At 68.7% G+C, this 26,793-nt stretch overlaps 1 protein-coding gene across 2 annotated transcripts in view; it reads left to right on the plus strand.

Moving 5' to 3' along the window:
- SDK2 (sidekick cell adhesion molecule 2) overlaps positions 1-26,793 on the plus strand; it is a 48,506-nt gene that overhangs the window by 18,351 nt on the left and 3,362 nt on the right. The window contains exons 3-43 of one of the 2 annotated variants that reach the window (XM_068913828.1): positions 7,267-7,373; positions 8,031-8,178; positions 9,262-9,395; positions 10,605-10,716; positions 10,876-11,066; positions 11,247-11,330; positions 11,433-11,627; positions 11,780-11,896; positions 12,100-12,267; positions 12,786-12,888; positions 13,149-13,325; positions 13,421-13,557; positions 13,872-14,019; positions 14,091-14,231; positions 14,311-14,492; positions 14,868-14,983; positions 15,585-15,780; positions 15,935-16,033; positions 16,139-16,330; positions 16,427-16,548; positions 16,621-16,730; positions 16,824-16,974; positions 17,471-17,708; positions 17,790-17,905; positions 18,018-18,207; positions 18,368-18,466; positions 18,755-18,943; positions 19,034-19,235; positions 19,387-19,490; positions 19,642-19,712; positions 19,864-19,999; positions 20,446-20,502; positions 20,800-20,901; positions 21,094-21,209; positions 22,343-22,529; positions 23,434-23,571; positions 23,652-23,813; positions 23,911-24,036; positions 24,926-25,090; positions 25,412-25,552; positions 26,311-26,449. In XM_068913828.1, the coding sequence (XP_068769929.1) occupies positions 7,267-7,373; positions 8,031-8,178; positions 9,262-9,395; positions 10,605-10,716; positions 10,876-11,066; positions 11,247-11,330; positions 11,433-11,627; positions 11,780-11,896; positions 12,100-12,267; positions 12,786-12,888; positions 13,149-13,325; positions 13,421-13,557; positions 13,872-14,019; positions 14,091-14,231; positions 14,311-14,492; positions 14,868-14,983; positions 15,585-15,780; positions 15,935-16,033; positions 16,139-16,330; positions 16,427-16,548; positions 16,621-16,730; positions 16,824-16,974; positions 17,471-17,708; positions 17,790-17,905; positions 18,018-18,207; positions 18,368-18,466; positions 18,755-18,943; positions 19,034-19,235; positions 19,387-19,490; positions 19,642-19,712; positions 19,864-19,999; positions 20,446-20,502; positions 20,800-20,901; positions 21,094-21,209; positions 22,343-22,529; positions 23,434-23,571; positions 23,652-23,813; positions 23,911-24,036; positions 24,926-25,090; positions 25,412-25,552; positions 26,311-26,449 (5,808 nt within the window). The remainder of the gene's footprint in view (positions 1-7,266; positions 7,374-8,030; positions 8,179-9,261; positions 9,396-10,604; positions 10,717-10,875; positions 11,067-11,246; positions 11,331-11,432; positions 11,628-11,779; positions 11,897-12,099; positions 12,268-12,785; positions 12,889-13,148; positions 13,326-13,420; positions 13,558-13,871; positions 14,020-14,090; positions 14,232-14,310; positions 14,493-14,867; positions 14,984-15,584; positions 15,781-15,934; positions 16,034-16,138; positions 16,331-16,426; positions 16,549-16,620; positions 16,731-16,823; positions 16,975-17,470; positions 17,709-17,789; positions 17,906-18,017; positions 18,208-18,367; positions 18,467-18,754; positions 18,944-19,033; positions 19,236-19,386; positions 19,491-19,641; positions 19,713-19,863; positions 20,000-20,445; positions 20,503-20,799; positions 20,902-21,093; positions 21,210-22,342; positions 22,530-23,433; positions 23,572-23,651; positions 23,814-23,910; positions 24,037-24,925; positions 25,091-25,411; positions 25,553-26,310; positions 26,450-26,793) is intronic. The other variant, XM_068913830.1, reaches the window with a different exon arrangement.

A 26,793-nucleotide genomic window follows, 5' to 3' on the forward strand; every position in this document is an offset into this window, starting at 1 on the left:
GCCCTGCTCGCGGGCCCTGCGGCACAGCAGGCGTCGGCGCTCCCTCCGCGCAGGGCACCCCGGCTCCGGAGCGGCATTTGCACAGAGCGGGATTAATCCCCGGCCACAGATCGCTGGTGGCAAAGCAAGGGCGCGCGGGGGGCACCCCGCCAGCCGCCCGGCTGCGGGAGCCTCGCACCCGGCGAGACCCTGCGCGCCGGCCGGCAGCAGCGTGCCGCCGAGCTCCGGCCGCCCTGGCCGGCTCGCTGCCCTCTCCCAGCTCGCCTTTAAATCAAGCCGGCCACCTCTCGCCGTCTCCCCTGCGCGTGTGTCGTCCTCTCGGTTGCAATCGATGATCCAGCCCGAGACAGGCCGTTCCCCGTTTAAAGGCATTGAACGCAAAGGCTTCGTGTTGCTGTAGCAACGCGGAGCTGCTGCGGGATGCCGGGAACGCGGGCGACCGCGGCCGTCCCCCGCCGGGCTCGGAGGCGCCCGGGCGCCGCACGGCTCCGTGCCGGCCGCGCTACGCCCTGCCACGGCCCCGGCTTCCCTGGCCGCGGCGTTGGAGCCCAACGACGTGTTAAGCCCCGCGATTTTTGCAGTTCGCGCCGCGTCAGGAGCTGCGTTTTGGTCCGCGCGCCGGGCGGCTGGGAAGCGGCGGCGGGAAGAGGGGGGCGGGTTAGCCGAGAGCCCCGCGGGCCCGGAGAGAGACACCGGTCGCGGCGGGAATAATGCAAAATGTCAACCATTAAATTGGATTGGGGGAACTGCAGCGCGAGCGGGCTGGGGGGGCCGCGGAGCCCGGCGCGGGAGGCGCCCGCTCGAGGGCTGCCGGCCGCCAGCGCGGGGCAGGAGAGAGGTGCCGCGGCCCCTGGCCTCTGCCCCTTCCTCCAGGGGTGCCTCAAGCCAGGCAGAAGCGGGTCCCGGGCTGGGAACTCCTGGGCTCCCTGCCTGGTTCTGCCTCTGATTTTGAGGCCTGCTGCCTGCCCGCTCTGTGCCTCAGTTTACCCTTCTGCAGGAAATGGGCCGGCGCTCGCGTTGCTGCATTGCTCTGCTCTGGAGCCCCTGTGTCCTCCGGGCCAAGGTGACCCCCTTCCCCCAGAGCCCCCGCGAAAGCTCTGGCTCCAGCTTCCAGCCAGAGGATTAAGGAAGGAAGCGAGAAAACAAACACACACGTGGGGAAAACCCAAACAAACTGAGCTGCTGCTCTGCAGCTAATGAAGCAAACAGCCGCTATGCAAATCGCTGCCTGGCTTTAACCCGTCCTCTCCGGCGGCGCCGGTGCTGAGTTCAGCCCCGCGCGCGCTGCCTGTCCCCGGGTCTCTGCGGAGATTTAATGTGTCGAGATGAGGGTTTGGACGTCTTGTCTGGAATTGCAGGCTGCTGGTAAGGAAGGTGAAGTACCAAAATTAGTTATGATGGACATAAATTGAATTTTAATAGAGATGTAGGTGGCATGGAGCCAGCCCACTCAGGCAGTGGGAAGGTAGTAATTAAAAGTTAATGAGTTTAGAAACAGACTAATCCTTGGAGAGCGGAGGGCTGGCGCTGCTGGCCGGAGAGGCGCAGGGAGGTTTCGTGTCTGCGCAGGGCAGCCGGGACCTTCCCCGGGGCCGGCCCGCGCTCGTGCACGGATGCGCCGTACTTTGCAGCGGGGGCATCCGCTGAGGACGGGGCAGCCGGCCGGGCTCGACGGGGCCGCCTCGCCGCGCCTCCCCAAATCCTCTCCAGCCGCACACCGGCACGTCGGGCTTTGTGCATTTTATCCTCCGTCCTGCCCTGCCCTGCCGCAGCAGGTCGCGGCGGGCAGGGAGGAAGCAGGACCTGCCATCCTCACCGTTGCACGGACGGGTCCCTCGGGCCGCGCTGCTGCCGCAGGCGCCCGGCGCTGGCAGCCCGGCGGGGAGCGCGGCCTCGGCTCTGCGCTCTCCTGCACGCCGACGCGTTCCGGTCCGTCTGCCGGTTTAGGCGAGTTCGCTCCCGCGTTTTAAGGCAAGGAGCCCATCTCCCAATTTGGCAGCGCGTTTCCATAGCAACCGCCCTTTCCTTCCCACAGCAATTCAGCCGCCAGCTCGCAAAGAGGAGCGACTTGTTGGCGTGCGGCGAAGGGCAGGCGGGGAGCGGGCTCGGCAGGTCCCAGGCCTGAGCCAGCGAGGCACAGGGGAGCGGGGACCAGCCTGGCGCTGTGCACGCCTGGCGCCAGCCCTGCTCGGGAGCATCCTTGGGAACTGCGTGAGACTGAGGACCAGCCTCGTGCGGTGTGTGCGTGGAGTCGGCCCTGCTTGGGAGCATCCCTTGGGGACCGCAGGGGCCTGGGGACCAGCCTCGTGCGGTGTGTGCATGGAGCCAACCCTCCTCGGGAGCATCCCTTGGGGACCGCGGGGGACTGGGGACCAGGCAGGCTCGGTGTGCACGAGGAGCCAGCCCTCCTCGGGAGCATCCCTTGGGGACCGCGGGGGACTGGGGACCAGGCAGGCTCGGTGTGCACGAGGAGCCAGCCCTCCTCGGGAGCATCCCTTGGGGACCGCGGGGGACTGGGGACCAGGCAGGCTCGGTGTGCACGAGGAGCCAGCCCTCCTCGGGAGCATCCCTTGGGGACCGCGGGGGACTGGGGACCAGGCAGGCTCGGTGTGCACGAGGAGCCAGCCCTCCTCGGGAGCATCCCTTGGGGACCGCGGGGGACTGGGGACCAGGCAGGCTCGGTGTGCACGAGGAGCCAGCCCTCCTCGGGAGCATCCCTTGGGGACCAGCCTGGCTTCGCCCACTTGCTGCTGGCGTGGGATATGGGGGGACGGTTCCCCTGATGCTCCAGCTGCATCCCTGCTCCCGGGGAGCCCCATAGCCGAAATCTGTCCCCTCCGATGAGCATTGTGTCCTTCGTTAAGGTCAAGGCCGCTTGGCCGGGCGAACATCTGCCGCGGGAGGTGGAGGCTTGCCCAGCGCGCGCTCCGCTCCCGTGCCCTGGCACGCCGGCGCTCGTCTCTCCAGGGCCAACTCTGTTTTTCCATGCATAATCTCGCCGGTGCCTGGCTCTCCTGTGAGCTCTCCGGAGCCTGAACTTCTTCTCGTACGAGGAATCATAACATGCAAATCAGGCAGCTTGATGCCTTTAATGAAATCCTCTGAAGGAAAGCGCTTCTCTGGTGAATTGAGGATATTTATTTCTCATACAAGAAATTTAACATGCAGATTAGTTAGGTCTGGTAATTTATCACATGAGATTGTCCTATTAAGAGTTGTATTGAGTCCTGCTGCCTTCGGAAATTACCTTACACATATATTACCTCTGGACAGGCTCCCATCCATAGAGATGCATCTTCCCTCTATTAAACCAGCCCTCTTTCCCCTCTCCACAGCTGCTGCGGGAGCCCAGCAGCTACTGGAGCATCTCCCGTCTCTTCCCAAGAGCCCAGAACCCCTTTGCCAGAAGCTCGGGGCCTGGGAAAACATAGTTACACCTCCGGCATGCACCGGCTTTGCCACCGCGGTGCCTGCCTTGCCTCCCGCGGAGAAAGCTTTTGCACCGCTCATCCTCCCCCTGTGCTCCACTGGCTTTCACAGGCAAACCGCAAAACCTTGCCAAGACCCCGCAAGCCCGCAGGTGTGTTTGCCAGTGCGTGGAGTCGTCCTTAATTTCCTTGTGACTGCCACCGTAGCGGGGTTGTTTTGTGGGTTGGGATCTTTTGTTGTTTCCCCTCAATAGGGAGCTCGGAGTTTGGCGGCGTGGGTCCCGCAGGGATGCGGGAAAGGCGGCGTGCTGCCAGCGCGGGAAGCCGCCGAGCTGGGCCTGCCCGTTGGCAGTCCCAGGTGCATCATACGCGGCCTTCGTCCCCAAAGCTTGTAAAAGGTGGAAAGGAGCCAGGACACCCTCGGAAAGGCAGGCCTGGGGCGAGCAGGGTGGTTTGTCCCAGCTCCTGCCCGGGAGCGGGTGAGGGTGAGCTCTCTGCCAGCCCAGCTGCCAAAGCGTGGCCCTCTCCCGCTGGGAGCTAACTGGGAATTAACAGGAGCTGATGAGCCCCAGGGGATGGTTAAAGACATGCTAAGAGAAGTGGGTGCTGCAGCTCGTTTTGCGCTTCTGGGGCGAGCGTGCTCGTGGTGCCTGCCCTGCCGGCTTGCCCTTCGGCATCGCCCCGCCGCGGGTGGGACGCGCCGCTGACGGGGTAGCGGGGGTGGCACGAGGGGGTGGGCTGCTGCTGCTCCTCGTGCAGAGCCTCTCGCTTCTTCTCCGCAGCCTGTTCAGCTCCGGAGGGGAAACGGGAAGGTGGCGAGGTTCGAACGTGGGAACGGCAGCGCGTGCCGGCCCGGGCGCTGCAAGGCGAGCGGTGTCGTCTTCGGCCTCGCTGCAGCCCGCGACGCCGCTCGGTCTCCTCCGCGCTCTGCAGGAAGCCGGCAGATTAGCACGTGCGCATCAATTAGTGCATGGCGCATGGTTCTAGCAGGAGCAATTGAGCCGGCCCCGTAAACCGCTGGAGTTCCCGAAATTCCCCTGACCAAAGGAAAACACTTCCCTGGCAAGCAGAGAGATGATGGCTCCGGCCACCTGTGTCAAAGCAGAGCCCTTTCCAAGTGGGAACTAATTGAGATTCAATAATACAGTTAACGGGGGGGTGGTGAAATACCAGGGGGATTGCTTAAAAACATATTGAGCCGAAGCCCAGTGCCGCGGCTCCGTGCGGGCGGAGGTGCCGGGACATGTGGATCAGATGCTGGGAGTTGTTAAACCTTCACTAAGTGTATTTTAATGCTCACTTGACATTTCATTATCGCACAGTAACTGTTCAAATACATGTCCCCTCTAGAATTAATTAGTCGTTATACAGGATATTAATCAAAGGGGGCTGTGCCAGTGTGCTCGTATCCCAAATCTGATCCAGCTGTTGCTGTTAGCGGGTTGCATTGGAAGAACCACATAGGTTTTTCTTGCATTCTTCTGGCTTTAAATCTGATGGATCAAAACCTTCGGCTGATGCTTTTTCCCTGCCCTCTCCACCCCCTCAATCTAACAATAATTCGGCAGCGTCAGCCTCACGCTTCTCCGCAACCTAATGGTGACAGAGCGCAGGCATCGGCCGGGCATCGGGGCTGCGAGCTTCCCGGGTGGGATAACGAGATGGAGAGGACGTGGTCTCATACGTGCGAGCCCAACCGTCCGTCAAATCGAGCCGGTGCCAAAGCCGGATGCTTTGCAAAGCTGCCGGTCCCCGGCACGTGTCTCCGGGCTCCGGATCCCCTTCCTGACCCGGCGACCCGGAGCGCGGCACGGCCGCTTCCCCACCGTGCCTTGAGACTGCTGCTGTTTTCCATCATCCTATTTTTCTGCCGCGCGGGTCATGTCTTCCTTCGGATGTGTTTTTTTTCCCCCTGGATGACGCTCTGTCAACTCCATCTTTTCAAAACAGAACAAACAAGTCCCTGAAACTGAGGAGTCAGCAGCGAGGGATGCTCCGGGCGCGCGGCGCGATCCGCGTCCCGGCTCAGGCCGGCGCCGCGCCGCCCCGGGCTCGGGTGCCGCAGCCGACCGGACCCGCCTGGGCAGCGCGGGTGCAACCAGCCCGGCGACGGGTGATGCCGGTTACCGGGCTCTTAAAGCCAGGTGTGATCAAAGCCGGGAATCAAACTAAAACCAACTTGGATAAAAGCCCCTGTGGAAGCCGAGTGGCGGAGAACAAAGTCTCTGCTCGCGTTCGGTTAACAACTGCAGGCCAGGCTGCGCCCGGTAATTGGTTTCCTTTCTCCGGGCTGTTTTCATCTGCTGAGGTGTGTGCAAAAGCTCGTCGTCTTAATAGCTCCTCTGGCTCTGGTGGCGCGGAGACGAGGCCCCGTTAATTGGGCCTGCAGGGGTGTCTCTGCGGGGGGGGGCGAAGCCTCCCCCTGCCCGCGGGGGGTTTCGGCGCCCGGCTCCGGGGTGGCCGGGTCCGGCGGGAGGCTCCGGGCTGGTGCAGCAGGGCAGCCGGCCCTCTGGCCTTTCCGGCTGGGTGCCGAGCGGCGCTCGGAGGGGTCGGTGCGCCCCGGGGGCTGCGTGCAGGCATGCCTCCGCCGGCGTCCATCCGTCCATCCGTCCGTGTGTGTTTAGGAGTCGCGGTGCGCGCACGCGTGATTTATTCACGAGGACAACGCAAGGAGAGCGCGCCCGTTACTCCTGGCGTCCGCAGCAGCGCCTGGCAGCTTGGCAGAACTGAAATATCTTATTTAAAGCCTGTAAGGATCATCTTAAATATCAGCTGTGACAGGCGAGGCCTCGCTCCCCAAGGGCATCATCCCCCCTTCTCCCACCGGGCGGGCGAACGCCGGTGTGCGCAGCGCCCTCCGCGTCCCCGGCAGGCAGCCCCGTCCCCGTCGCGGTCCCCGCGGATGCTGCGGCCGGGTGCCGCGGGGGACAGCGAGGAGCTGGGCCGTGGCTCTGTGCACCACCGTGGCCCTTTTGCGCTCGGCTGCTGGGGACAAGGGCCGGCGCGGTGCTTCCCGCGTGAGGACGGCAGGAGGTGGCCGTGCCCTGCAGGTTTTGCTCCGGGGTGCCGGGTGCTCCCTGTTCCCCCCGGGCTCAGCGGGAATTGCTCTGCATGCAAACGTGGCTGACGCCGGGGCGGCCAGCGCGGCTGCCGCTCCGGGGTCCTGCACTGCCATCAGCAGGTCGGCCGAGATCCCGGTCCCAGCTGGGACGGCCGCGGCGCTCCGGCGGGCGTGCGAGCCCCTCCGCTCCCGTGCTGCGCCCGCTGCTGCCTCGGGTGGGTGGCCGCTGTGTCCCCCCACCCCGGTGCACGTCCTGCGTGGCCCGCTGGCCCCGCGGCGTGATGCCTGGATGCCAGCACCGCGCTCGGGGCTGGGAGTGGAGCCGGGGCCGCAGCGCCCGGCTCAGCGGTGCCGCCGGCTGCCCCGTTCCCGCGGGGCCGCGTCGCGCTTCCCGCCGGAGCCGACGCGCTCCTCGCGCCGTGTGAAAGTTTAATTACGGTCTGCTACCACAAGAGCAAGCAAAGCTGGGGCTGAGGCAGCCCGCGGCGTGCTTTAGAGCCACATGAGGCTTTTGGGCAGGGTGGGTTGAATTTCCCCGCGCGTCCCCCGTTCAGCCGGCGGTGGGGTGACACCGCTGTGCCCGCCTGCCCTCCCGCGGCTCCCTGGGTGGCAGCGAGGGGCCCTGCGCCGTCCCCCCTCCAGGGAGGCACACGTGTGTGCATGCACGCACACGCCCTGACACGCATGCATGCATACCCGGGGGGGGGCAAACGGACGCGCGTGTGTGCACCCCTCCCCAGCGGCCCGCCGCACTCAGACGTCGCCCCTCGCCCGCAGCTACATGATCACGTCGCTGGACCGCACGCACGCCGGCTTCTACCGCTGCATCGTCCGCAACCGCCTGGGGGCCCTGCTGCAGCGCCAGACCGAGGTGCAGGTGGCCTGTAAGTCACGTCCCGCCGGCGCGGGGACGGGGATGGAGAGCGCCGGAGCACGGGGGAACCGGTGGCACCCGACGCCGTTTATAACCGTTAGGGAAAGCAAACAGGAGCGTGCAGGCACGCGGGGCCGGCGCGAGGATGAGGAGGGCGGCACGGCCGAGGAAGGCCGGGGGGGAAGGCGGCTGGCTGGCGGGGCGCGCTCGCCGGGCCGGTGCGTCCGCAGGATGCCCACGCCGCGCGGAGCAGCCCGGCTCCGCGCCCCGCCGCCCCCCTTCCCCGCGGCGTGCCCCGCTCTCGCCCTGCTGAGAGCCCCCCAGCCCTTCCTGAGGAGCAGTGACAAATCAGGCAGCTAATGAGAAATTAATAAGGCAGCTGTGCTAACAACTAATGATAATGGCAAAGTCGTTAAAAAAAGATTCTTTACATGTTTTTAATTACAGCAATTAAGGGAAGTCAATAAAAATCCCCCCCGCTTCCCCTTGCACCCTGCTTTACTCTCCTTTATCTTAACTGTTATAAATTTCCAGCCTGCAAAGGGCTGAGGAGGGAGCGAGCAGCTCCGACCTTCCCCGCGGAGCCAAGGTCGTGCGCCGCCTCCCGCCGGGGCGCTGCGGGGGGCGGAGGGGCGAGCGCCCGGCCCTGACGCCCGCCCCTCCGCAGACATGGGCAGCTTCGAGGACAGCGAGGCGCAGCAGAGCGTGTCGCACGGCGAGGCGGCCGTCATCCCGGCGCCGCGCATCGCCAGCTTCCCCCGGCCCCAGGTCACCTGGTTCCGCGACGGCCGCAAGATCTCCCCCAGCAGCCGCATGTGAGTAGCCCCGGAGCAGCTCCTGCGCTGCTCGCCCGCCTCCCGGTGCCCCCGGCTGCCTCCCCGGGGCTGGGCGGCTGCCTTTCCCACCCTCCGGATCCAGGGGGGCTGCTTTTCCCTTGCCTGCATGCGCAGGAAGCTGCATTTCCTACACCTGCATGCCCAGGAACCCCATGACCAGATGTGGGAAGCTGCATTTCCGGTGTCCGCATGCCCAGGAATCCCATGTCTGGATCCGGGAGGCTGCATTTCCTGTGCCTGCATGCCTGGGAAGCTGCATTTCCTGCCCCTGCATGCTCAGGAATGCCATATCTGGATCCGGGAGGCTGTGTTTCCAGTGCCTGCGTGCCCAGGAGGCTGCGTTTCCCATGCCTGTGTGCCCAGGAATCCCATGTCCGGATCCGGGGGGCTGCATTTCCCACTCCTACATGCCCACAAAGTTGCATTTCCCACCCCTGCATGCCTGGGAAGCCACAGAGCAGCCCAGCGTTAAACCTCCCTCTTGGGCACGTTGCATTACAGTCCGGAGATACGCAGGGCAACTAGTGCTCCTGTTTGGCACCGGGGGGGATCCCTCCTAAAAGGAAGGGAGGGGTAAGAGGTGGGAGGGGAGCAGCAGGCACAGGCGCAGGGCAGGTGCAACAGCGGCAGGAAGGAGCGGGGCCGTGCTGCGCTCGCGTGGCAGCGTGCACCGCGCGCCTGGGAGCGGCGAGCCCGTCGCTGGCAGATGCAGCATGCTGGAATTGAATTTGTAACCCACATTATGCAGGAATTGAACTGGTCTCCTTTCTATTTGCAGAGTGAGATTGAGGAGATAAAACTCCTTTATCTCATATTTAATGGTAAAATACATTCCCCAAACCATTTTATGTTTCCAGCAGATTAGATCGTTCCATAAAAAATAAATAAATAAAAAAAACCCCTATTAATCTGCGCTGTCCGATGTGCTCCCCGCCGCAGCCGGGGAGGCTTGGAAGTGGCGGTGTGGGGCTCTTTTTTGGGGGAGAAGGAGGGTGGTGGCTCCCGGGATAGTGGGTTCGCACCCCCGCGGCGCCGTCCCACGCCACCGCCTTGGCCCCGCAGAGCCATCACGCTGGACAACACCCTGGTCATCCTCTCCACGGTGGCCCCGGACGCGGGGCGCTACTACGTGCAGGCGGTGAACGACAAGAACGGGGACAACAAGACGAGCCAGCCCATCACGCTCACCGTGGCAAGTGCGTGCACGCGCGGGCGGGCGGGCGGGCGGCCCTGGCATCGCACGGCAGCCTCGCGGGCCCTGCTCCCCCCGGTGCCGGCTGGCCGGGGCCCAAATTTAATTTGCAGTAAATCTCTTGGGAGGCTCTGGCTTCTGCTGACTTAACAATTCAGCTGCTTCAAAATTTATTTAGGCGCTTGGGGCCGTGCCGCAGAAGGCGGCAGGCGCTAACCGTGCCGCGAGCGGAGCCCGTCCCAGCCACCCCCTCCTCGTGGCCTGGCGGTGCCGGGATGCTCCCGGGCACCGCGGTGCTGCGGGACGGCGCCGTGCAACGTAGCCCAGAGCGGGAGCGCTTCTGCTGCGGTCCCCGGGCCCGGGTTTGCCCGTCCCCCCCGGCAGTGCCAGCCCCGGCCCCCTGCAGCCCCCACTGCTGCGGATCAGCCCCTGCCTGGAGAGGTGCGGGTGGCCCCGTCCCTCCAGTCCCCGGGACCTGGGTCCTCCTGCCCCCGCTCAGGTGAGGAGCACATCCCAGAAAAGACGCCCCAAAGCGGCGTCGGTCCTATCGCGGCTCCGTGCTGGTTCGCTCCGCAGGTGCTTTTGTGCCTTTCCCGGTAGGGCTTCATCCGCCCCCCTTTCCCGGTAGGGCTTTATGCGCCCCCCCTTTCCCTCCTGCCCCATTAATCTGTTGTTCTGTACCTCGGCGTCCCAGCGTGTAATAAACAACTTAGAGCCCATGTTTATGGATTCAGCTATATCAGCAGCTTTCAAGCTGATCACGTTTTTACGGCGCCTACATGAGGGTTTTTTATTGTTGCAATTATTTTGCTTTATATACTCCCTTTCTCCCTGCTCCCGCCCAGGCGGTGCCTCGCGGGGAGCCGCCGCGCAGGGTGGGGACAGGCCGGAGACGTGCTGCCGTGGGCAGGCGGGGAGCAGGGGTGGGCGTCTGCGGGGGGACGCCCTGCCTGCTCCCTCTGGGCTCTTTCTGCAGGAGAGGGTTTATAGGGGAGCTGTGGAGGCGCCCTGATGCCGGGGTGACGGGCTGGACCTGCCCGTCCTTCCTGCGGGAAGACCGTGGTTTTGTGGCTATCAGCTGTGTCTAATCCATGCCACGCGGCCCCAGGCTTGGGAACGGGCTTCGGGGGTCCTGGTGGGACCTGGGCCGCCCCGGGAGACGAACGCGGGCGGCGGGTGCTGATGGCTGTCGCTTTGGCCTGCTTCTCCCCAGACGTGGGTGGCCCGGCTGATCCCATCGCACCCACCATCATTGTTCCACCCAGGAACACCAGCGTGGTGGCCGGCACGTCGGAGGTGACCATGGAGTGCGTGGCCAACGCCAGGCGAGTAGCGGACCCCGGGGTCGGGCTCCTCCCCGAGGGGCAGGGATGCAGCGGCGGGGTCCCGCCCGGCCTCCTGGGTCCCGAGGGACATCGTGTCCAGGCAGGGTGGGGGAGGCGGGGGGGCTTGGCCGGCTCTCGACGTGCTCCCGGCTCCCCCAGGCCGCTGATCAAGCTGCACATCGTCTGGAAGAAGGACGGGGTGCCCCTGTCGAGCGGCATCAGCGACTACAGCCGCCGGCTCACCATCCTCAACCCCGCGCTGGGCGACAGCGGCTACTACGAGTGCGAGGCCGTGCTCCGCAGCAGCAGCGTGCCCGCCGTGGCCGAGGGCGCCTACCTCTCCGTGCTGGGTAAGGAGCTGGCCCCCGGGTAGCCCAAGCCACCGGCGCGATGAGTTGGGGCGGTCTCAGCCCCGGGGCCGAGACGGGAGGCTGCAGCCGCTGGTGCTGGCAAAGGGGAGGCTGCGCTTGGCGGTGGGTTGGGAGGGTCTCGGCTCTCCCCCCGACCCATCTCCGGGCTGCCCTTCGCAGAGCCGCCGCAGTTCGTCAAGGAGCCGGAGAGGCACATCACGGCCGAAATGGAGAAGGTGGTGGCCATCCCCTGCCAAGCCAAGGGTGAGCCATCCCCCCCCCCCCGGCCTCGGTGCCCCCCACCCGGCCTGGCCGCGGCACCCCCCGGCCTCACGCGGCCCCGGCGCTGCTGCCGCTGCCTTGCAGGCGTGCCGCCCCCCGACATGGCCTGGTACAAGGACGCAGCCCTCGTCCCCGTGGAGAAGCTGTCCCGCTTCCAGCTGCTGGCGGACGGGAGCCTGCAGATCAGCGGACTGGTCCCCGACGACACCGGCATGTTCCAGTGCTTCGCCCGCAACGCCGCCGGCGAGGTGCAGACCACCACGTACCTGGCCGTGACCAGTAGGTGCCAGCTGCCCCCATGCCGGAGCTCTGCGGGGAGGCGCTGGGGGGGCTCGGGGGACCCTCCCGAGGGGACGGACCACCCGTGCCCTGGGAGCGCCTCGGCTCCCGGACGGGTTTCAGGGGCGGCCATGCATCTGTCCGCCCTCCAGGCATCGCCCCCAACATCACCAAGGGCCCCCAGGACAGCACGGTGATTGATGGCATGTCCGTGATCCTCAACTGCGAGACCTCGGGGGCTCCGCGCCCCGCCATCACCTGGCAGAAAGGTAAACGGCACCGCGGGTGCTGCTGGCAAAGCTGTCCTCGGAGCCCTGCCTCTGCCCTCCCCACCCCTGCCTGCCGCCAGGACGGTCTCTGCAAACTCATCACACCTGTGGCTCTTGGCCAAGACCTCTGCTTCATCTCCGTTTGGTGGGCGGAGGTCTACGGCGGGGCTCTCCGGGCTGACGGGCTCCCTCGTGCCCTGCAGGGGAGCGGGTCCTGGCCAGCGGGTCCGTGCAGCTCCCGCGCTTCACCCTGCTGGAGTCGGGCAGCCTGCTCGTCAGCCCCGCGCACCTCGCCGACGCCGGCACCTACGCCTGCCTGGCCACCAACTCCCGCGGCGTGGACGAGGCCTCCGCCGACCTCGTCGTCTGGGGTAAGGTACCCTCCTGCCCGCCGCCCGGCCCATGTGCACGGTGTGGGATGGACCCCGCTCGGCGGGCAGCCGGGCTCTGCGGCCCCTGGCACGTGCGCGCGGTGCAGGATGGACCCCGCTTGGCGGGCAGCCGGGCTCTGCGGCCTCCCGGCACGTGTGCACGGTGCAGGATGGACCCTGCTTGGCGGGTAGCCAGGCTCTGCCACCCCCCAGCACGTGTACACGGTGTGGGATGGACCCCACTTGGTGGGCAGCCAAGGACTCTGCGGCCCCCCGGCCCGTGCGCGCGGTGCAGGCTGGACCCTGCCGCACTGCAAGCTTGCTGAGGACGCCCAGGACGGGCACTGGCACTTGGCTGGCCTGTTTGGAGAGGTGCAAAGACTCAGACCCAGCAAGGCCACGTGCGCTGCCATCCCGTGTCCCACTTGCCAGCTCATGGCTCTGTGCCTTCCCCCGCCAACACCACCCACCCCAGAGCCCCCGGGCAGCGCCGGTGGCTCACCCTGTCCCTCCCGCAGCGAGGACACGCATCACCGACCCGCCGCAGGACCAGAGCGTCATCAAGGGCACCAAGGCCTTCATGAGCTGTGGGGTCACCCACGACCCCAGCGTGGCCATCAGGTGAGTGAGCCTGGTCTCGCCGGGGTGCCGTGGGGTGGCAGAGCGCCCCACAAGCCCGGGCCGGGGCGGGGGACCGGGGACGCCGCTGCCGCTGCTCGGTCCCCAGCCTGGCTGCCGCGCAGCGGTCCTGCAGTGCCACCTGGTGCCCTGCGCACGGGGCTCCCGGCGCGGTGCCGCGCAGGACGCCTGGGTCCCCTCTGCGCGTGGGGCTGAGGCGGGTGGCAGGGCGTCAGGACTCCCGGGTGGGCGCCCCGGCACAGGTACGTCTGGGAGAAGGACGGGGCGCCGCTGAGCCCGGACAGCGGTGGGCGGGTGCGCCTGGACGAGGCGGGCACGCTGCACATCTCCCAGACCTGGTCGGGCGACATCGGCACCTACACCTGCAAGGTGGTCTCGGCCGGAGGCAACGACTCGTGCAGCGCCCACCTCCGCGTCCGGTGAGTGCCCCCGCCGCGTCCCCCCCGGGCGGGCGCCTGGCGGCCCTCGCCTCCGTCCCGTCCCTGACCGCCGCGTCCCCCTGCCCCTCGTCCAGGCAGCTCCCCCACGCCCCGGAGAGCCCCGTGGCCGCCCTCAGCCCCCTGGAGAAACGGGCCATCAACCTGACCTGGGCCAAACCCTTCGACGGCAACAGCCCCCTGCTCCGCTACGTCGTGGAGGTCTCCGAGAACAGTAAGGGGCTGCTGCCACCGCGCCACCTCCGTGCCGGCGGCTCCTGGGGTGGTGCGGAGCGATGTCCGGTCTCCGTCCTCCCCCGAGCTCATCGCTCCGCGGGGGGAGAGGGGGGCAGCTGGGGAGGGGGCAGAAGCATGGTGGGGGGGTAAGGAGGAAGAGGGACACAGTGGCAGTGAGGACAGGAGGGGGACGAGAAGCTCCAGAGAGCTTGGGGACTGCTCGACTCTTCAGTAGACCTTCTATGGGGCAGGGGACCCAGGCGTCCGGCCAGCCTGGTCCCCCACCCCGCCGTCCTGCTGCCCCCTGCCCAGACGCACCCTGGACCGTGCTGCTGGCCAGCGTGGACCCCGCGCTGACGTCGGTGGCCGTGAGGGGCTTGGTGCCCGCTCGCTCCTACCAGTTCCGCCTGTGCGCCGTGAACGACGTGGGCAAGGGCCAGTTCAGCAAGGACACGGAGAGGTGAGCTGTGGCCGGGGGTCTGGGCACGCTGGCCACCCTGGGGTCCTGACCCGCGGCCCGTCCCACCGCAGGGTGTCCCTGCCCGAGGAGCCGCCCTCCGCGCCCCCCCAGAACGTCATCGCCAGCGGCCGCACCAACCAGTCCATCATGATCCAGTGGCAGCCGCCCCCCGAGAGCCACCAGAACGGCATCCTCAAGGGCTACATCATCCGGTAGGCGCCGGGGGCGGGTGGCGAGCGTGGCGGGGCACCTACGGGGACGCCGGCACCTCTCATGACCGCTCGTGCCCAGGTACTGCCTGGCCGGCCTGCCCGTGGGCTACCAGTTCAAGAACATCACCAACGCCGACGTCAACAACCTGCTGCTGGAGGACCTCATCATCTGGACCAACTACGAGATCGAGGTGGCGGCCTACAACAGCGCCGGCTTGGGGGTGTACAGCATGAAGGTGACCGAGTGGACGCTGCAGGGAGGTAGGTGGGGACGGGACGGGGCGCGCGGGGCCCCGGCTCCATCGCCAGGGCTTGGCGGTTGCCCCAGTGGGCGTTGCCGGGCAGGGATGTGCTGCAGAGGGAGGGTGGTGGGGAGGGACTGGGACACGCTGCAGAGGGAGGGTGCGGGGGCACAGGGGTGCAGCACAGAGGGACGGGCGCAGGGTCCCCGGTGGGACCAGTCACGGGCTGTGGAGCCAAGGCAGAGCCCGAGGGCAGGGTTGGCCCAACCAGGGGCATCACCCCGTCTTGAGGCACTTGGGTGTCCGGGGTCTCCCTGGCCAAGGGTGCCCCCAGCCGGGGCAGGGGACGGTGGAGGAGCCGGAGCTGCTGCGAGCCTGCCCTTGTCCCCGGCAGTCCCGACGGTGCCCCCGGGAAACGTGCAGACCGAGGCCACCAACTCCACCACCATCCGCTTCACCTGGAACCCCCCCAGCCCCCAGTTCATCAACGGCATCAACCAGGGCTACAAGGTGAGGGGCGGAGGTCGCAAACGGGGCCCCGGCGTCCGGGCGCCGTTCCCGCGGGGGTCCCCTGACGCCGCCCAGCCTGTCAGGGAGGAAACTTTGGCAGGTCCCGGCCGACCCATACAGACTGGCTTGATTTTTTTGGTGCAGAAAACCCCGGCTATTTTAATTATTTCCAGCCTGACTGTTAAAATAATATTTACTGAGATTTAACACTTGCATGGGCTCTGTGTCTCCCGCACTCTGTAATTAATTCCAAATTGCAATTAATTCAAATTTACATTAATTAAATTGAATTAAAACATTAAACTTCTTTCTTAATCCACTCGAAAGAAGTTGAGGAATTTAGTTGCCGCCGAACGAGATAACCAGAGCGAGCAGGATATTTAACGTTCTTATTAAACGCCACTCTAGTATTTTTGATTAGTGTTTTTAGGGCCTAATTAGTGCTTAATTAAGTTGCTATGGGCTCTCTTGCACGACACGAATTAAGCGCCCAGGCATCCCCTTGTGGCACGCTGGCACCGGCGCGAGCGAGTCGCCAGGGCTGCACCTCCGCGACGCGGAGCAAAGGCGGCGATGCCCAGCGCCTTCCCCCCGCGCGCAGCTCATCGCCTGGGAGCCGGAGCACGAGGAGGAGGCGACGGTGGTGACGGTGCGGCCCAACTTCCAGGACAGCATCCACGTGGGCTACGTGGCGGGGCTGAAGAAGTTCGCCGAGTACCTGACGTCGGTGCTGTGCTTCACCACGCCGGGGGACGGCCCGCGCAGCCCGCCCCAGCTGGTGCGCACCCACGAGGACGGTACGGGGAGGCTCTGCGTGCCCGGCCGGCCGGGCAGCGCCCTCGTCCCGCCCCGCGGGGCACCCAGGCAGCCCCCCTGCCCCGGGGCGCGGAGCCGCGGGCCGGCCCTTCTTCGGCTCTGATGGCCGGGGTGGTGGGGGGGGTCTTTGGGCAGTGCCTGGCCCCGTGGGACACCTCGGCTTCAGCGAGATCCTGGACACGTCGCTGAAGGTCAGCTGGCAGGAGCCACTGGAGAAGAACGGCATCCTCACGGGTGAGGCAGCGCCCCGTGCTCGGCCCGCCGGCGCGGCTCTGGCCCGGTGGCCCGGGCGGCTGGTGGTGGCCCCGGCCCCTGTTGACGGCACGGGGTGCCTTTCAGGCTACCGGATATCCTGGGAGGAGTACAACCGCACCAACACGCGGGTGACGCACTACCTGCCCAACGTCACCCTGGAGTACCGCGTCACCGGCCTCACCGCCCTCACCACCTACACCATCGAGGTGGCCGCCATGACCTCCAAGGGCCAAGGGCAGGTGTCCTCCTCCACCATCTCCTCGGGGGTGCCTCCAGGTGAGCAGCCCGGCCACCGCCTGGCCCAGGGCCCGCCGCGGTTTGCCGCCGGCCGGCTGGCACTCGGTGGAGAGCCATCGCGCCCTCTCCCCGCAGAGCTCCCCGGGGCCCCCACCAACCTGGGCATCTCCAACATCGGCCCCCGCTCCGTCACCCTCCAGTTTCGGCCGGGCTACGACGGCAAGACCTCCATCTCCCGCTGGCAGGTGGAGGCGCAGGTACGGGGCGGCGGGGTGGCTCGGGGACGGCCGGCGGGCACGCGGGGACGGCTCACCCCGCTCCCCTTGCAGGTGGGCCAGACCGGCGAGGCCGAAGACTGGGGGCTCGTCCACCAGCTGGCCAACGAGCCCGACGCCCGCTCCATGGAGGTGCCCAACCTCAACCCCTACACCTACTACAGGCAAGTGGCCGGGACGGTGCCGCACCGGGGCGTCATCCCCGGGACGCTGGAGCCCATTTGTCCCCCGCCGTGACCCCGTCTCTCCCCTCTCAGCTTCCGCATGCGGCAGGTGAACATCGTGGGCACCAGCCCCCCCAGCCTGCCCTCCCGCCGGATCCAGACCCTGCAGGCCCCCCCGGACGTGGCGCCTGCCAACGTCACCGTGCGGACGGCCAGCGAGACCAGCCTGTGGCTGCGCTGGATGGTGAGGGATGGTGGGGCTGGATGCTGGGGCGCCATGCATGGGGCTCGCCGGGGCTGTGCATGGGGCTGCGTGCTGGGGTGCCGTGCACGGGGCTTGCCGGGGCTGCGCGCTGGAGTGCCGTGCACGGGGCTGCGCGCTGGGGTGCCATGCACGGGGCTGCGCGCTGGGGTGCCGTGCACGGGGCTCGCCGGGGCTGTGCATGGGGCTGCGCGCTGGGGTGCCGTGCACGGGGCTCGCTGGGATGCTGTGCACGGGGCTGCGCGCTGGGATGCTGTGCACGGGGCTCACCGGGGCTGTGCATGGGGCTGCGCGCTGGGGTGCCGTGCACGGGGCTCGCCGGGGCTGTGCATGGGGCTCGCTGGGGCAGGTCGGACAAAGCAGAGCTAAGCTGGCCCTGCCCAGCAGCTCTCAGGGAGCCGAGGGGAGGATGGAGCCCGGCTGGATTTGGGACGGTAGCTGGGGACTGACGGTGCCTGTTTTCTCCCGGTCGGGCCAGCCCCTGCCTGAGCAGGCGTACAACGGGAACCCCGACTCGGTGGGCTACAGGATCCGGTACGCGCGGTCGGACGGGCGCGGGCGGCCGCTGGTGCACCTCATCCACGACCGCGTGGAGCGGGAGTACACCATCGAGGACCTGGAGGAGTGGACCGAGTACCGGGTGCAGGTCCAAGCCTTCAACGCCATCGGCTCCGGGCCCTGGAGCCACTTGGTGGCAGGACGCACCCGGGAGTCAGGTACCGCCGTGTCCCCGAGCTGCACCAGGCACCCGCTCAGCCGGAGCCGGCCCCGACTCGCACTCTTGTCCCCCTGCCCAGTGCCCTCCTCCGGCCCCACCAACGTGTCCGCCCTGGCCACCACCTCCAGCAGCATGCTGGTGCGATGGAACGACATCCCCGAGGCCGACTGCAACGGCCTCATCCTGGGCTTCAAGGTGAGCGTCTGTGCCGTCCCGGGGTCCGGCGCCTGTCCCGTGCACCCACGGGCCGCGATCGTCCCCGGGGAGGGGACGGCCCCGCGGCCACGTCACGCGGGCTGCGTTGCAGGTGATGTACAAGGAGAAGGACTCGGAGGGGCCGGCCCGCTTCTGGCTGGTGGAGGGCAACGCTTCGCGGAGCGCCCAGCTGGCCGGGCTGGCCAAGTACGCGCTGTACGAGATCCGGGTGCTGGCCTTCACCCGGATCGGCGACGGCGTGCCCAGCCGCCCGCCCGTCCTCGAGAGGACGCTGGACGACGGTGGGTGCCCGCGCGCGCGGCTGGGCGGGAGGGTCCCGGCGGGCCGAGGGGTCCCTGGGCGTCCCAGGGCTCTCCGTCCTGGTGGCTTCCCCCGGGGCCATCCCTCTGCCCCCGACCCCGGGGGGGGTCCCAGGGTGAACCCCATCTCTCTGCCCTGCAGTGCCCGGACCCCCCGTGGGCATCCTCTTCCCCGAAGTGAGGACCACCTCGGTGCGGCTCGTCTGGCAGCCGCCCGCGGCGCCCAACGGCATCATCCTGGGTAGGCGCGGAGCCGGCACGCGGAGCCGGCACGCTCGGCGTTGCTGGGAGCGGGGCTCGGCGCGGCGGGGGGAGACCCGCTGCTCCTTGAGATGCCGCGGAGCATCTCGGCGCCCTGCCGGCTACGTGCGGGAGCCCCGCCACGCGGTGCGGGGGGGGTCCAAGGGGCTCGTGCGAAACCTCAGCGGGTGGGCTGGGCTGGAGCAGGGCGGCACGGCATCCACCCCCTCGCCCCGGCTTTTTGCCCGCGGCCGCCGACCGCCCCGCCGTGCCGTCGCCTTCCCCGCAGCCTACCGCATCACCCACCGCCTGAACGCCAGCACCGCCGCCGCCGCCGAGGTGCTGCACCCCGGCGCCCGGCAGTACACGGCCGCCGGCCTCCGGCCCGAGTCGGCCTACGTCTTCCGCGTGGCGGCGCAGACCCGCAAGGGCTGGGGCGAGGCGGCCGAGGCGCTGGTGGTGACCACCGAGAAGAGAGGTGAGAGCCGAGGGGAGAGGGCGGCGGTGCGGAGCGGGATGCCGCCCGCGCCGCCGCCTGCCCACGCTGCCGCCGTGTCCCCCCCCGCAGCCCGCCCGCAGCCCCCCGGCAAGCCGCTGGCGCGGCAGGAGGACGTGGCAGCCCGCAGCGTGCTGCTCTCCTGGGAGGCGGGCAGCGACGGGCTCTCGCCGGTGCGCTACTACACGGTGCAGAGCCGCGAGCTGCCCGGCGGCCGATGGGCTCCGCGCTCCGCCGCCGTCGGCCGCAACGCCACCGCCTTCGTCGTGGACGGGTGAGGCACGCCGCCGCCGGGGCTGAGCTCTGCCTGGCGGGCGCTTGCCCCGTGCCTCGGTTTCCCCGTCTGCCCCTCGGCGGGGAGCACCCGCGCCAGCGCTGCGAGGCGCTCACGCCGGCCCCGGCCCGCTGCCCTCCCTCCCGCCCAGGCTGAAGCCCTTCACCTCCTACAAATTCCGCGTGAAGGCGACGAACGACATCGGCGACAGCGAGTACAGCGAGGAGTCAGAGTCGCTCACCACCCTGCAGGCCGGTCAGTGCCCCGGCCCCGGGCACCGGCGGGTTCGGGCGCTCGGGGTGGGCGCCGCTGCCTCGAGCAGACGTCGGACCCGGGCGGGATTCGAACCGGGAACGGGGCTGCGGGCTGCCCCCCCCGTGCCTCACCGCCTCTTTCTGCCCCGCAGCCCCCGAGGAAGCCCCCACCATCCTCTCCGTCACCCCTCGCACCACCACCTCGGTGCTCATCCGCTGGCAGGTGCCGTCCCTGTCCCCCGCGGGGCCGCCCGCCGCCCTCGGGGCCCCTTCGCAGGCGCCGCGGAGCAGTGCCGGGGCCGGGCAGCTCGGCAGGGCGCTCCGAGGTCTCGGCCCCCGGCTCGGAGCGGCCCCTCACCGTCCTGCCCCCGCAGCCCCCGGCCGAGGACAAGATCAACGGGATCCTGCTGGGCTTCCGCCTGCGGTACCGCGAGCTGGCGCACGACGGCCTGCGCGGCTTCACCCTGCGCGGCATCGGCAACCCCGGCGCCACGTGGGCCGAGCTCACCCGTGAGTGCTGGTGCCCCACGGGGACGCCCGGCCCCGGCGACGGTGGCGGCAGGGGACGGACCGGGCAGGGCAGCATCCTGCATCGCAGCCCGCGTGGGGCCCGGTGCGTCCCGAGCGGGAGCAGCCTGCTCCCCCGGGTTGGGGGTAGGAGCCCAGAGCCGTCAGCTGAGCCCCGGGGAGGTGGCACGAGCCCCTCGTGGTCACCAGGTCCGATGGTCCCTAACACGCTGGTTTGCAACGTTGCCGGCTCAGCCGTGCTGCGCTCGGACCTCTGTGCGCTCGCAGCACGCGTGGGCATGTAACACGGGTGTTTGCATGCAACGTGGCCCGCTGTGCGTGTGCAGGCGTGTGGGGCGGGCGGGCGGGCGTTTGGGGGCAGCGAGCCCTGCGCCCTGCCGCCCGCGGGACTAACCGGCCGCCTGCTCTCGCCTCCTCGGGCCGCCCAGCCGTCTACGCAGTGCACAACCTCAGCGAGGTCTCGCTCACCCAGTACGAGCTGGACAGTAAGTGGCCGCTCTCCGTGCCTGTCGGTGCCTCCGCGTGCGTGTCCTCCCCGCCGCCACCTCCCCGCGCGTCCCTCCCCTCCGCCTGCGGGTGCTGCGGCGTGAAGCCACCCGGGATGGGGACACCTCTGCCACCTCCTTTTGCTCCTGGGCCCCCCATCATCTGCCCCAGCGAGGGCGTCTCAGCTCGGTTCCCCGGGGGGTGGCGGGACCCACGGAGCCACCGCTTGCCTGGTGCCCCTGCACCTGCCGGCCCGGGGAGGGTCCCGCTCACGCTGTCTCCCCTTGCCCCCGCAGACCTGAGCAAGCACCGGCGCTACGAGATCCGCCTGAGCGTGTACAACGCCGTGGGTGAGGGCCCCCCCAGCGCCCCCCAGGAGGTCTTCGTGGGCGAAGCGGGTGAGTGGCCCGGCGAGGGGCTGCCCACCGTGGCGGTGTGGGAAAGGGGCTCGAACGCCCCCCCCGGCGCAGCCCAGCCTCTGGTCTGGCGCCCCCCAGCTCCCCGCGGCCCCCGTCCCCTCTGCGAGGGGCTTTCCCCCTCCTCGCTGTCCCACCGGCCGGGCTCTGACGCCGTCCCCTCCGCCTGTGCAGTGCCCGCCGCCGCGCCGCAGAACGTGGCGGTCCGGGCGGCCACCGCCACCCAGCTGGACGTCACGTGGGAACCGCCACCCCCCGAGAGCCAGAACGGTGACATCCAGGGCTACAAGGTACCGCACCCCCCCCGGGGGACGCAGGGTGCCCTGGGGGGATGCTGGCCGCTTGGGCAGGTGCTGGGTGCCCTGGAAGAGGCAGGGGGATGCTGGGGACTCTGGAGGGAAGCAAGGTGCCCTGGGGAGGTGCTGGGCCTTGGGCAGGTGTTGAGGAGAAGCTGAGTGCCCTCGGGGAGAAGCTGGGGAGGGTGCTGGGTGCTCTGGAGAGGATGCTGGGTGCCCTGGGGAGCTGGTGATGGTCTGGGGAGGATGCTGGGTGCTCGGGGAAGATGCTGGGTGCTCTGGAGAGGATGCTGGGTGCCCTGGGGAGATGGTGATGGTCTGTGGAGGATGCTGGGTGCCCTGGGAAGGATGCTGGGTGCCCTGGGAAGGATGCTAGGTGCTCGGGGGAGGTGCTGGGTGCTCGGGGGAGGTGCTGGTGCTCGGGGGAGGTGTTGGTGCTCTGGGAAGGTGCTGGTGCTCGGGGGAGGATGCTGGGTGCCCTGGGGAGGTGCTGGTGCTCGGGGGAGGATGCTGGGTGCACTGGGGAGATGCTGAGGACCGTGGGATGGGTCCCAGGCTGCCTCCGGGTGCTCACAGGGCAGCAGGTGGCGCAGTCGGCCCTTGGATGTGGCCGCGCGGTCCCCGGCTGCCAGGGCAGGGAGGCGGCCCGCGGGCTGCAGGGAGGCTGCTGGGAATACTGGGGGCTGCTGCTGGGGGGCTGCTGGGGATACTGGGAGATGCTGCTGGGCGGCTCTGGGGATGCTGCTGGGGATGCTGCCAGGGAGCTGTGGGGATGCTGCCAGGGGGGCTGCTGGGGATGCTGCTGGGGATGCCGGGGGGCCGTGGGGGTGCTACAGGGATGCTGCCGGGGGGCTGCAGGGATGATACAGGGATGCTGCTGGAGATGCTGTGGGGAAGTTGCAGGGATGCTGCTGGGGATGCCGGGGGGGGGGGCTGTGGGGGTGCTACAGGGATGCTGCTAGGAGTCTTTGGGGATGCTGCGGGGATGCTGGGGGATGCTGGTGGAGATGCTCTGGGAATGCTGTTGGGGGGTGTGGGGCATGTTCGAGCCCAGCAAACGAGCTGAGGGAGGGCGAGAGGAGTGAGATCTGCGCCGAGCCCTGGGGCTCGGCCCCCTTCTCCTGCAGATCCACTTCTGGGAAGCCCAGCGCCAGAACGAGAGCGTGCGGGTGAAGACGCTCTTCCTGCCCGAGAACAGCGTGAAGCTGAAGAACCTGACGGGCTACACCTCGTACTGGGTCAGCGTCGCGGCCTTCAACGCCGCGGGCGACGGGCCCCGCAGCACCCCGGTGGCGGGGCAGACGCAGCAGGCAGGTGGGGCCCGCGGCTCGGCTCCCCGTGTCGCCCAGCCCTTCGCCGAGCGCGGCCGCGTCCGGACCCTGCTGCCCCTCAGCTCCCCGGGGAGGTGTTGCTACAGGTCCAGCTGCAGCAAAATTCAGCTGATGCCCCCTTGATACCGGCTGCTCCCCAGCTCCTGCTCTTCCCACCCCACATCTGCTGCCTGCCCTGATGCCTTGAGCAAAGGCTGGTCCCTGGGCTTGTCCCAGAGCGTTTGCAGGTTGGGGAAACAGCTAGGTGAAGTTGTAGGCTGAGACTGGGCAAGCTCATTGCCCCGGTGCCCTGCAGCTGCAGGAGCGACGCTGCGGTGCCGCATGGCTCCTGCAATGCGCGACGCCGGCTTTGCTGGCCCCGCTGGCCCTGTTCACAGCCCACAGCACCAGGCAGAGCTTGGGGGCCAGATCCTGCTCGAGGGCCTCCCTCGCCGATGCCTCATGTGAGTTTGGCCCTGTGACACTCACCGCTCTCGTGTGGAGAGGAACCGGTGCCCGAAGCGGAGCCCGCGGCTCCCTCGGCGCGCGGGGCTGCTCTTGGCACGCCGTGCTGGAGGAGGAGAGATGCCGCTGTTGCTTTTGCTGGAAGGGGCCTGGGTTTGCTCTCGGCTGCTGAGCCCTTCCCCGGCCCCGAGCTGTCCCGGGGATGGTCGGCCGTGCCGGGAGCTTTGCCAATGCTGGTACCCTGCGCGAGACGGTCCCAGGGGAGGATGCTGTTTGACCGGATCGCCCTGGGGCACGCGATGCCTCGGCGGGGCGTTTGCTGCCAGCTGGGCCGGCGCGGCGGGGCAGCGATTGCGGGTGCCGCCGCGCCGGGTGCAGGCGGGCGCCCGGTGCGTCCCCCCCGGGAGCACCGAGCCAGCCCTGCCGCCCCCCTCGCCTTGCAGCCCCCAGCGCCCCCGGCTCCATCAGGTTCAGCGAGCTGACCACCACGTCGGTGAACGTGTCCTGGGAGCCGCCGCTGCTGCCCAACGGCCTCCTGGAGGGCTACCGGCTCGTCTACGAGCCCTGCACGCCCGTGGACGGTGAGGGCAGCCCGCGGGCAGGGCGGCGGGACGAGGGGACGGCGCGGTGCCCGGGCACGGCTCAGCCTCCGTCCCCGCAGGCGTCAGTAAGATCGTGACGGTGGACGTGAAGGGGAGCAGCCCGCTGTGGATGAAGGTGAAGGACCTGGCGGAGGGCGTCACGTACCGCTTCCGCATCCGGGCCAAAACCTTCGCCTACGGGCCGGACATCGAGGCGAACATCACCACGGGGCCCGGGGAAGGTAGGGGCGGCCGCGCCGGACCCCGTGTCCGGGCCGAGGGTGGACGGGGCCGGGATGGGTCCCTCCCCGCGGCACCGACTCTGCTCTGGGTCCCCAGGTGCCCCCGGCCCCCCCGGCGAGCCTTTCATCTCCCGCTACGGCTCGGCCATCACCATCCACTGGTCGAGTGGGGACCCCGGCAAAGGGCCCATCACCAGATACGTCATCGAGGCCCGGCCTTCAGGTACCCGTGCTCTGCTCTGCTCGCCCCCCCGCGCCGTCCCTGCATGGGCAGCGAGCTCGGGAGAAAGGGAAGCCGAGGCAGGGAGCAGGCGCTGGCCTCTTCCAGCCCGCGCTGCGAGTTAGGACCCAGGCGTCCTGGGCATCGCTCATGCACCCGCGCACGAGGATGACGGCTCGCATCGCGGGTGGAAAGGGGCTGGTGAGTGGCACCGGTCAGCGGCGCTGCCGGCGAGCACCGGCTCCGTGCCACGTCCCAGCCCGAGAGCCCGCACGGGGGCACTGGGGTCCTCCTGCAACCCAGCCGCGTGCCCTGCAGCACCACGGAGCACTGACACCGTCCCGAAACGGGCCCAGGGCCCCCCTCCGGCGCAGGGCCGGCAACCGGGACGCCCCCGTCCCCGCGGCAGGGAGCCGGCGGCCGCGCTCGGTCCCGCAGCCAGGGTGTAGCGATTCCTCCCTGCCACCGATCCCGCAACTCAGACAACCTCATCGATCGCCAGCGGGGAGGAAATCCCTTGCGAGCCCGGGGGGGCCGCGGCAGGAGCAGCGGGCGAGGGCTGCCGCCTCGCTCCCGTCCCCGCGGAGCTGCCCTGCCCTCGGCTGCCAGCAGAGCAGGCGATAAATCAGCCGCGCGCGTCGCTGCGGCTTCTTAAGGATGCTGCAGGGAACAAGCCCGGCGCCTGCGGGGCCGGGAGGGCAGGGCAGCGGCGGAGGGCGCGCTTCCCGGGCAGAAGCAGGCGCTGGAGAAGGGGTGGGAAGGGGCCGGGAAGGGGCAGGGTCGCTGCCTGTGTTTTAGGGTAGCTCGAGAGAGACCGGCCTCGCGCCGCAGGGAGTCCTGCAGAGCCGGTCGTGCCCCGCTCCCCGCCTCGCAGCCTGCTCCTCTCTTCCAGACGAGGGGCTCTGGGACATCCTCATCAAAGACATCCCCAAGGAGGTGACCTCCTACACCTTCAGCATGGACATCCTCAAGCAGGGCGTCAGCTACGACTTCCGCGTCATCGCCGTCAACGACTACGGCTACGGCACCCCCAGCACGCCCTCCCCGTCCGTGTCAGGTAGCCGGCGGGAGTACGGAGCGGGTGTCCCCAGGGGGGACACTGTCACCCCTGTGCTGGAGTGGGGGCCCCAGCATCGCTTTCTCCCCATGGCCACTGCGGAAACCCTTCCTGCCTGGCCTCGCCTGGCCCCAGCGGAGCCCCAGCTCCTGCTGCCGGCAGCCCCATGCAAAACCTCCCAGTATCCCACCCCAGTCTAACCAGTTCCCTCGCGGGGATGCAGCTCTCGCAACGCGCTCCCCGGGCAGCCCCGTGCCCTGCAGCGCGGTGACCCTGTCCGCGCCAGACCTGAGCCCCGCTGACCCTCTCCGCTGTGTCCAGCCCAGAAAGCCAACCCCTTCTACGAGGAGTGGTGGTTCCTGGTGGTCATTGCCCTCGTCGGGCTCATCTTCATCCTCCTGCTCGTCTTCGTGCTCATCATTCGCGGGCAGAGCAAGAAGTACGCCAAGAAGTCGGATGCGGGTGAGCACCGCGGGGAGGGGAGGTGCTGGGCAGCGCCGCGTCCTCACGCCTGGCCGGGTCCGAGCATCTCCCCACCGGGGCGGTGGGACTGGAAAGCAGCGTCCATCCCTCCTGCCTCGGGGCCTGGCTCCTCCGGGGGCCCGGTGATGCCCGAGAAAGATGTTGCAGGCTTCATGGAGAGCACTGGGAGCTAGAGATTAAATAAACGGCTTGTCTCACTGTCAGCTGCGGAGGCAGAGCAGCCCGGGGGCTCGGCAGAGGTCACTGGGATTAGTCAAACACAGCTCTGTTTTCTTAGCTGTATCAAGGACTCAAATTGTGGGGAAAATCCAGACCTCCTCGTTAAATAAACAGAGCCGATGAGCTGGGAGCCAGAGGGGATGCTGCAGGTCAGGGTCCGCGCCGAGGCGGGCTCTGCTCGGCGGCGGGGCTGGGCGCGGGGCGGCTGCGCTGCCCGCGCTCCCCGGGACCCGCGGCTCGGCGGCGGCCCCAGCCCGGGGGCTGCTTGGCACCCAGCAGGGACCCGGCTCTCCCCGCAGCCGGAGCTGGCACAACCCTCCCTCGCGCCGTTCCCCCGTCTCTGGCCGGTGCCAAGGACCCGCTCGCGGGGTCTGGGCCGCCCCGGCGCTGCCTTGCCCTCGCAGGGCTCCGCAAAGGGTTTGCAGGAGCTGCCAGCCGTGGGGTTTGCTGGTGGGGGGGCAGCCAGCCCGCCTGCCAGCCGCCCCCCCGGCGCCAGGCTCAGCTCCGTGCCCCCGCAGGGAATGGCGCCAAGGCGAACGCCCTGAGCCACGGTGAGATGGTGAGCCTGGACGAGGGCAGCTTCCCCGCTCTGGAGCTCAACAACCGGCGCCTCTCCGTCAAGAACTCCTTCTGCCGGAAGAACGGCATCTACACCCGGTAGGGACCTGCCACCACCCCCTTGGGGACCTGCCACCCCCCCCGGGGACCTGCCACCCCCCCTGGGGACCTGCCATCACCCCGGGAACCTGCCACCCTTGGGGACCTGCCACCCCCCCTGGGGACCTGCCACCCTTGGGGACCTGCCACCCCCCCCTTGGGGACCTGCCACCTCCCCTGGGGACCTGCCATCCCCCTGGGGACCTGCCACCCCTGGGGACCTGCCACCCCCCCTGGGGACCTGCCATCCCCCCGGGGACCTGCCACCCTTGGGGACCTGCCACCTCCCCTGGGGACCTGCCATCCCCCCGGGAACCTGCCACCCTTGGGGACCTGCCACCCCC

The sequence above is a fragment of the Struthio camelus genome, chromosome 19 (genome assembly GCF_040807025.1).
Source record: "Struthio camelus isolate bStrCam1 chromosome 19, bStrCam1.hap1, whole genome shotgun sequence".
Classification (NCBI taxonomy): domain Eukaryota; kingdom Metazoa; phylum Chordata; class Aves; order Struthioniformes; family Struthionidae; genus Struthio; species Struthio camelus.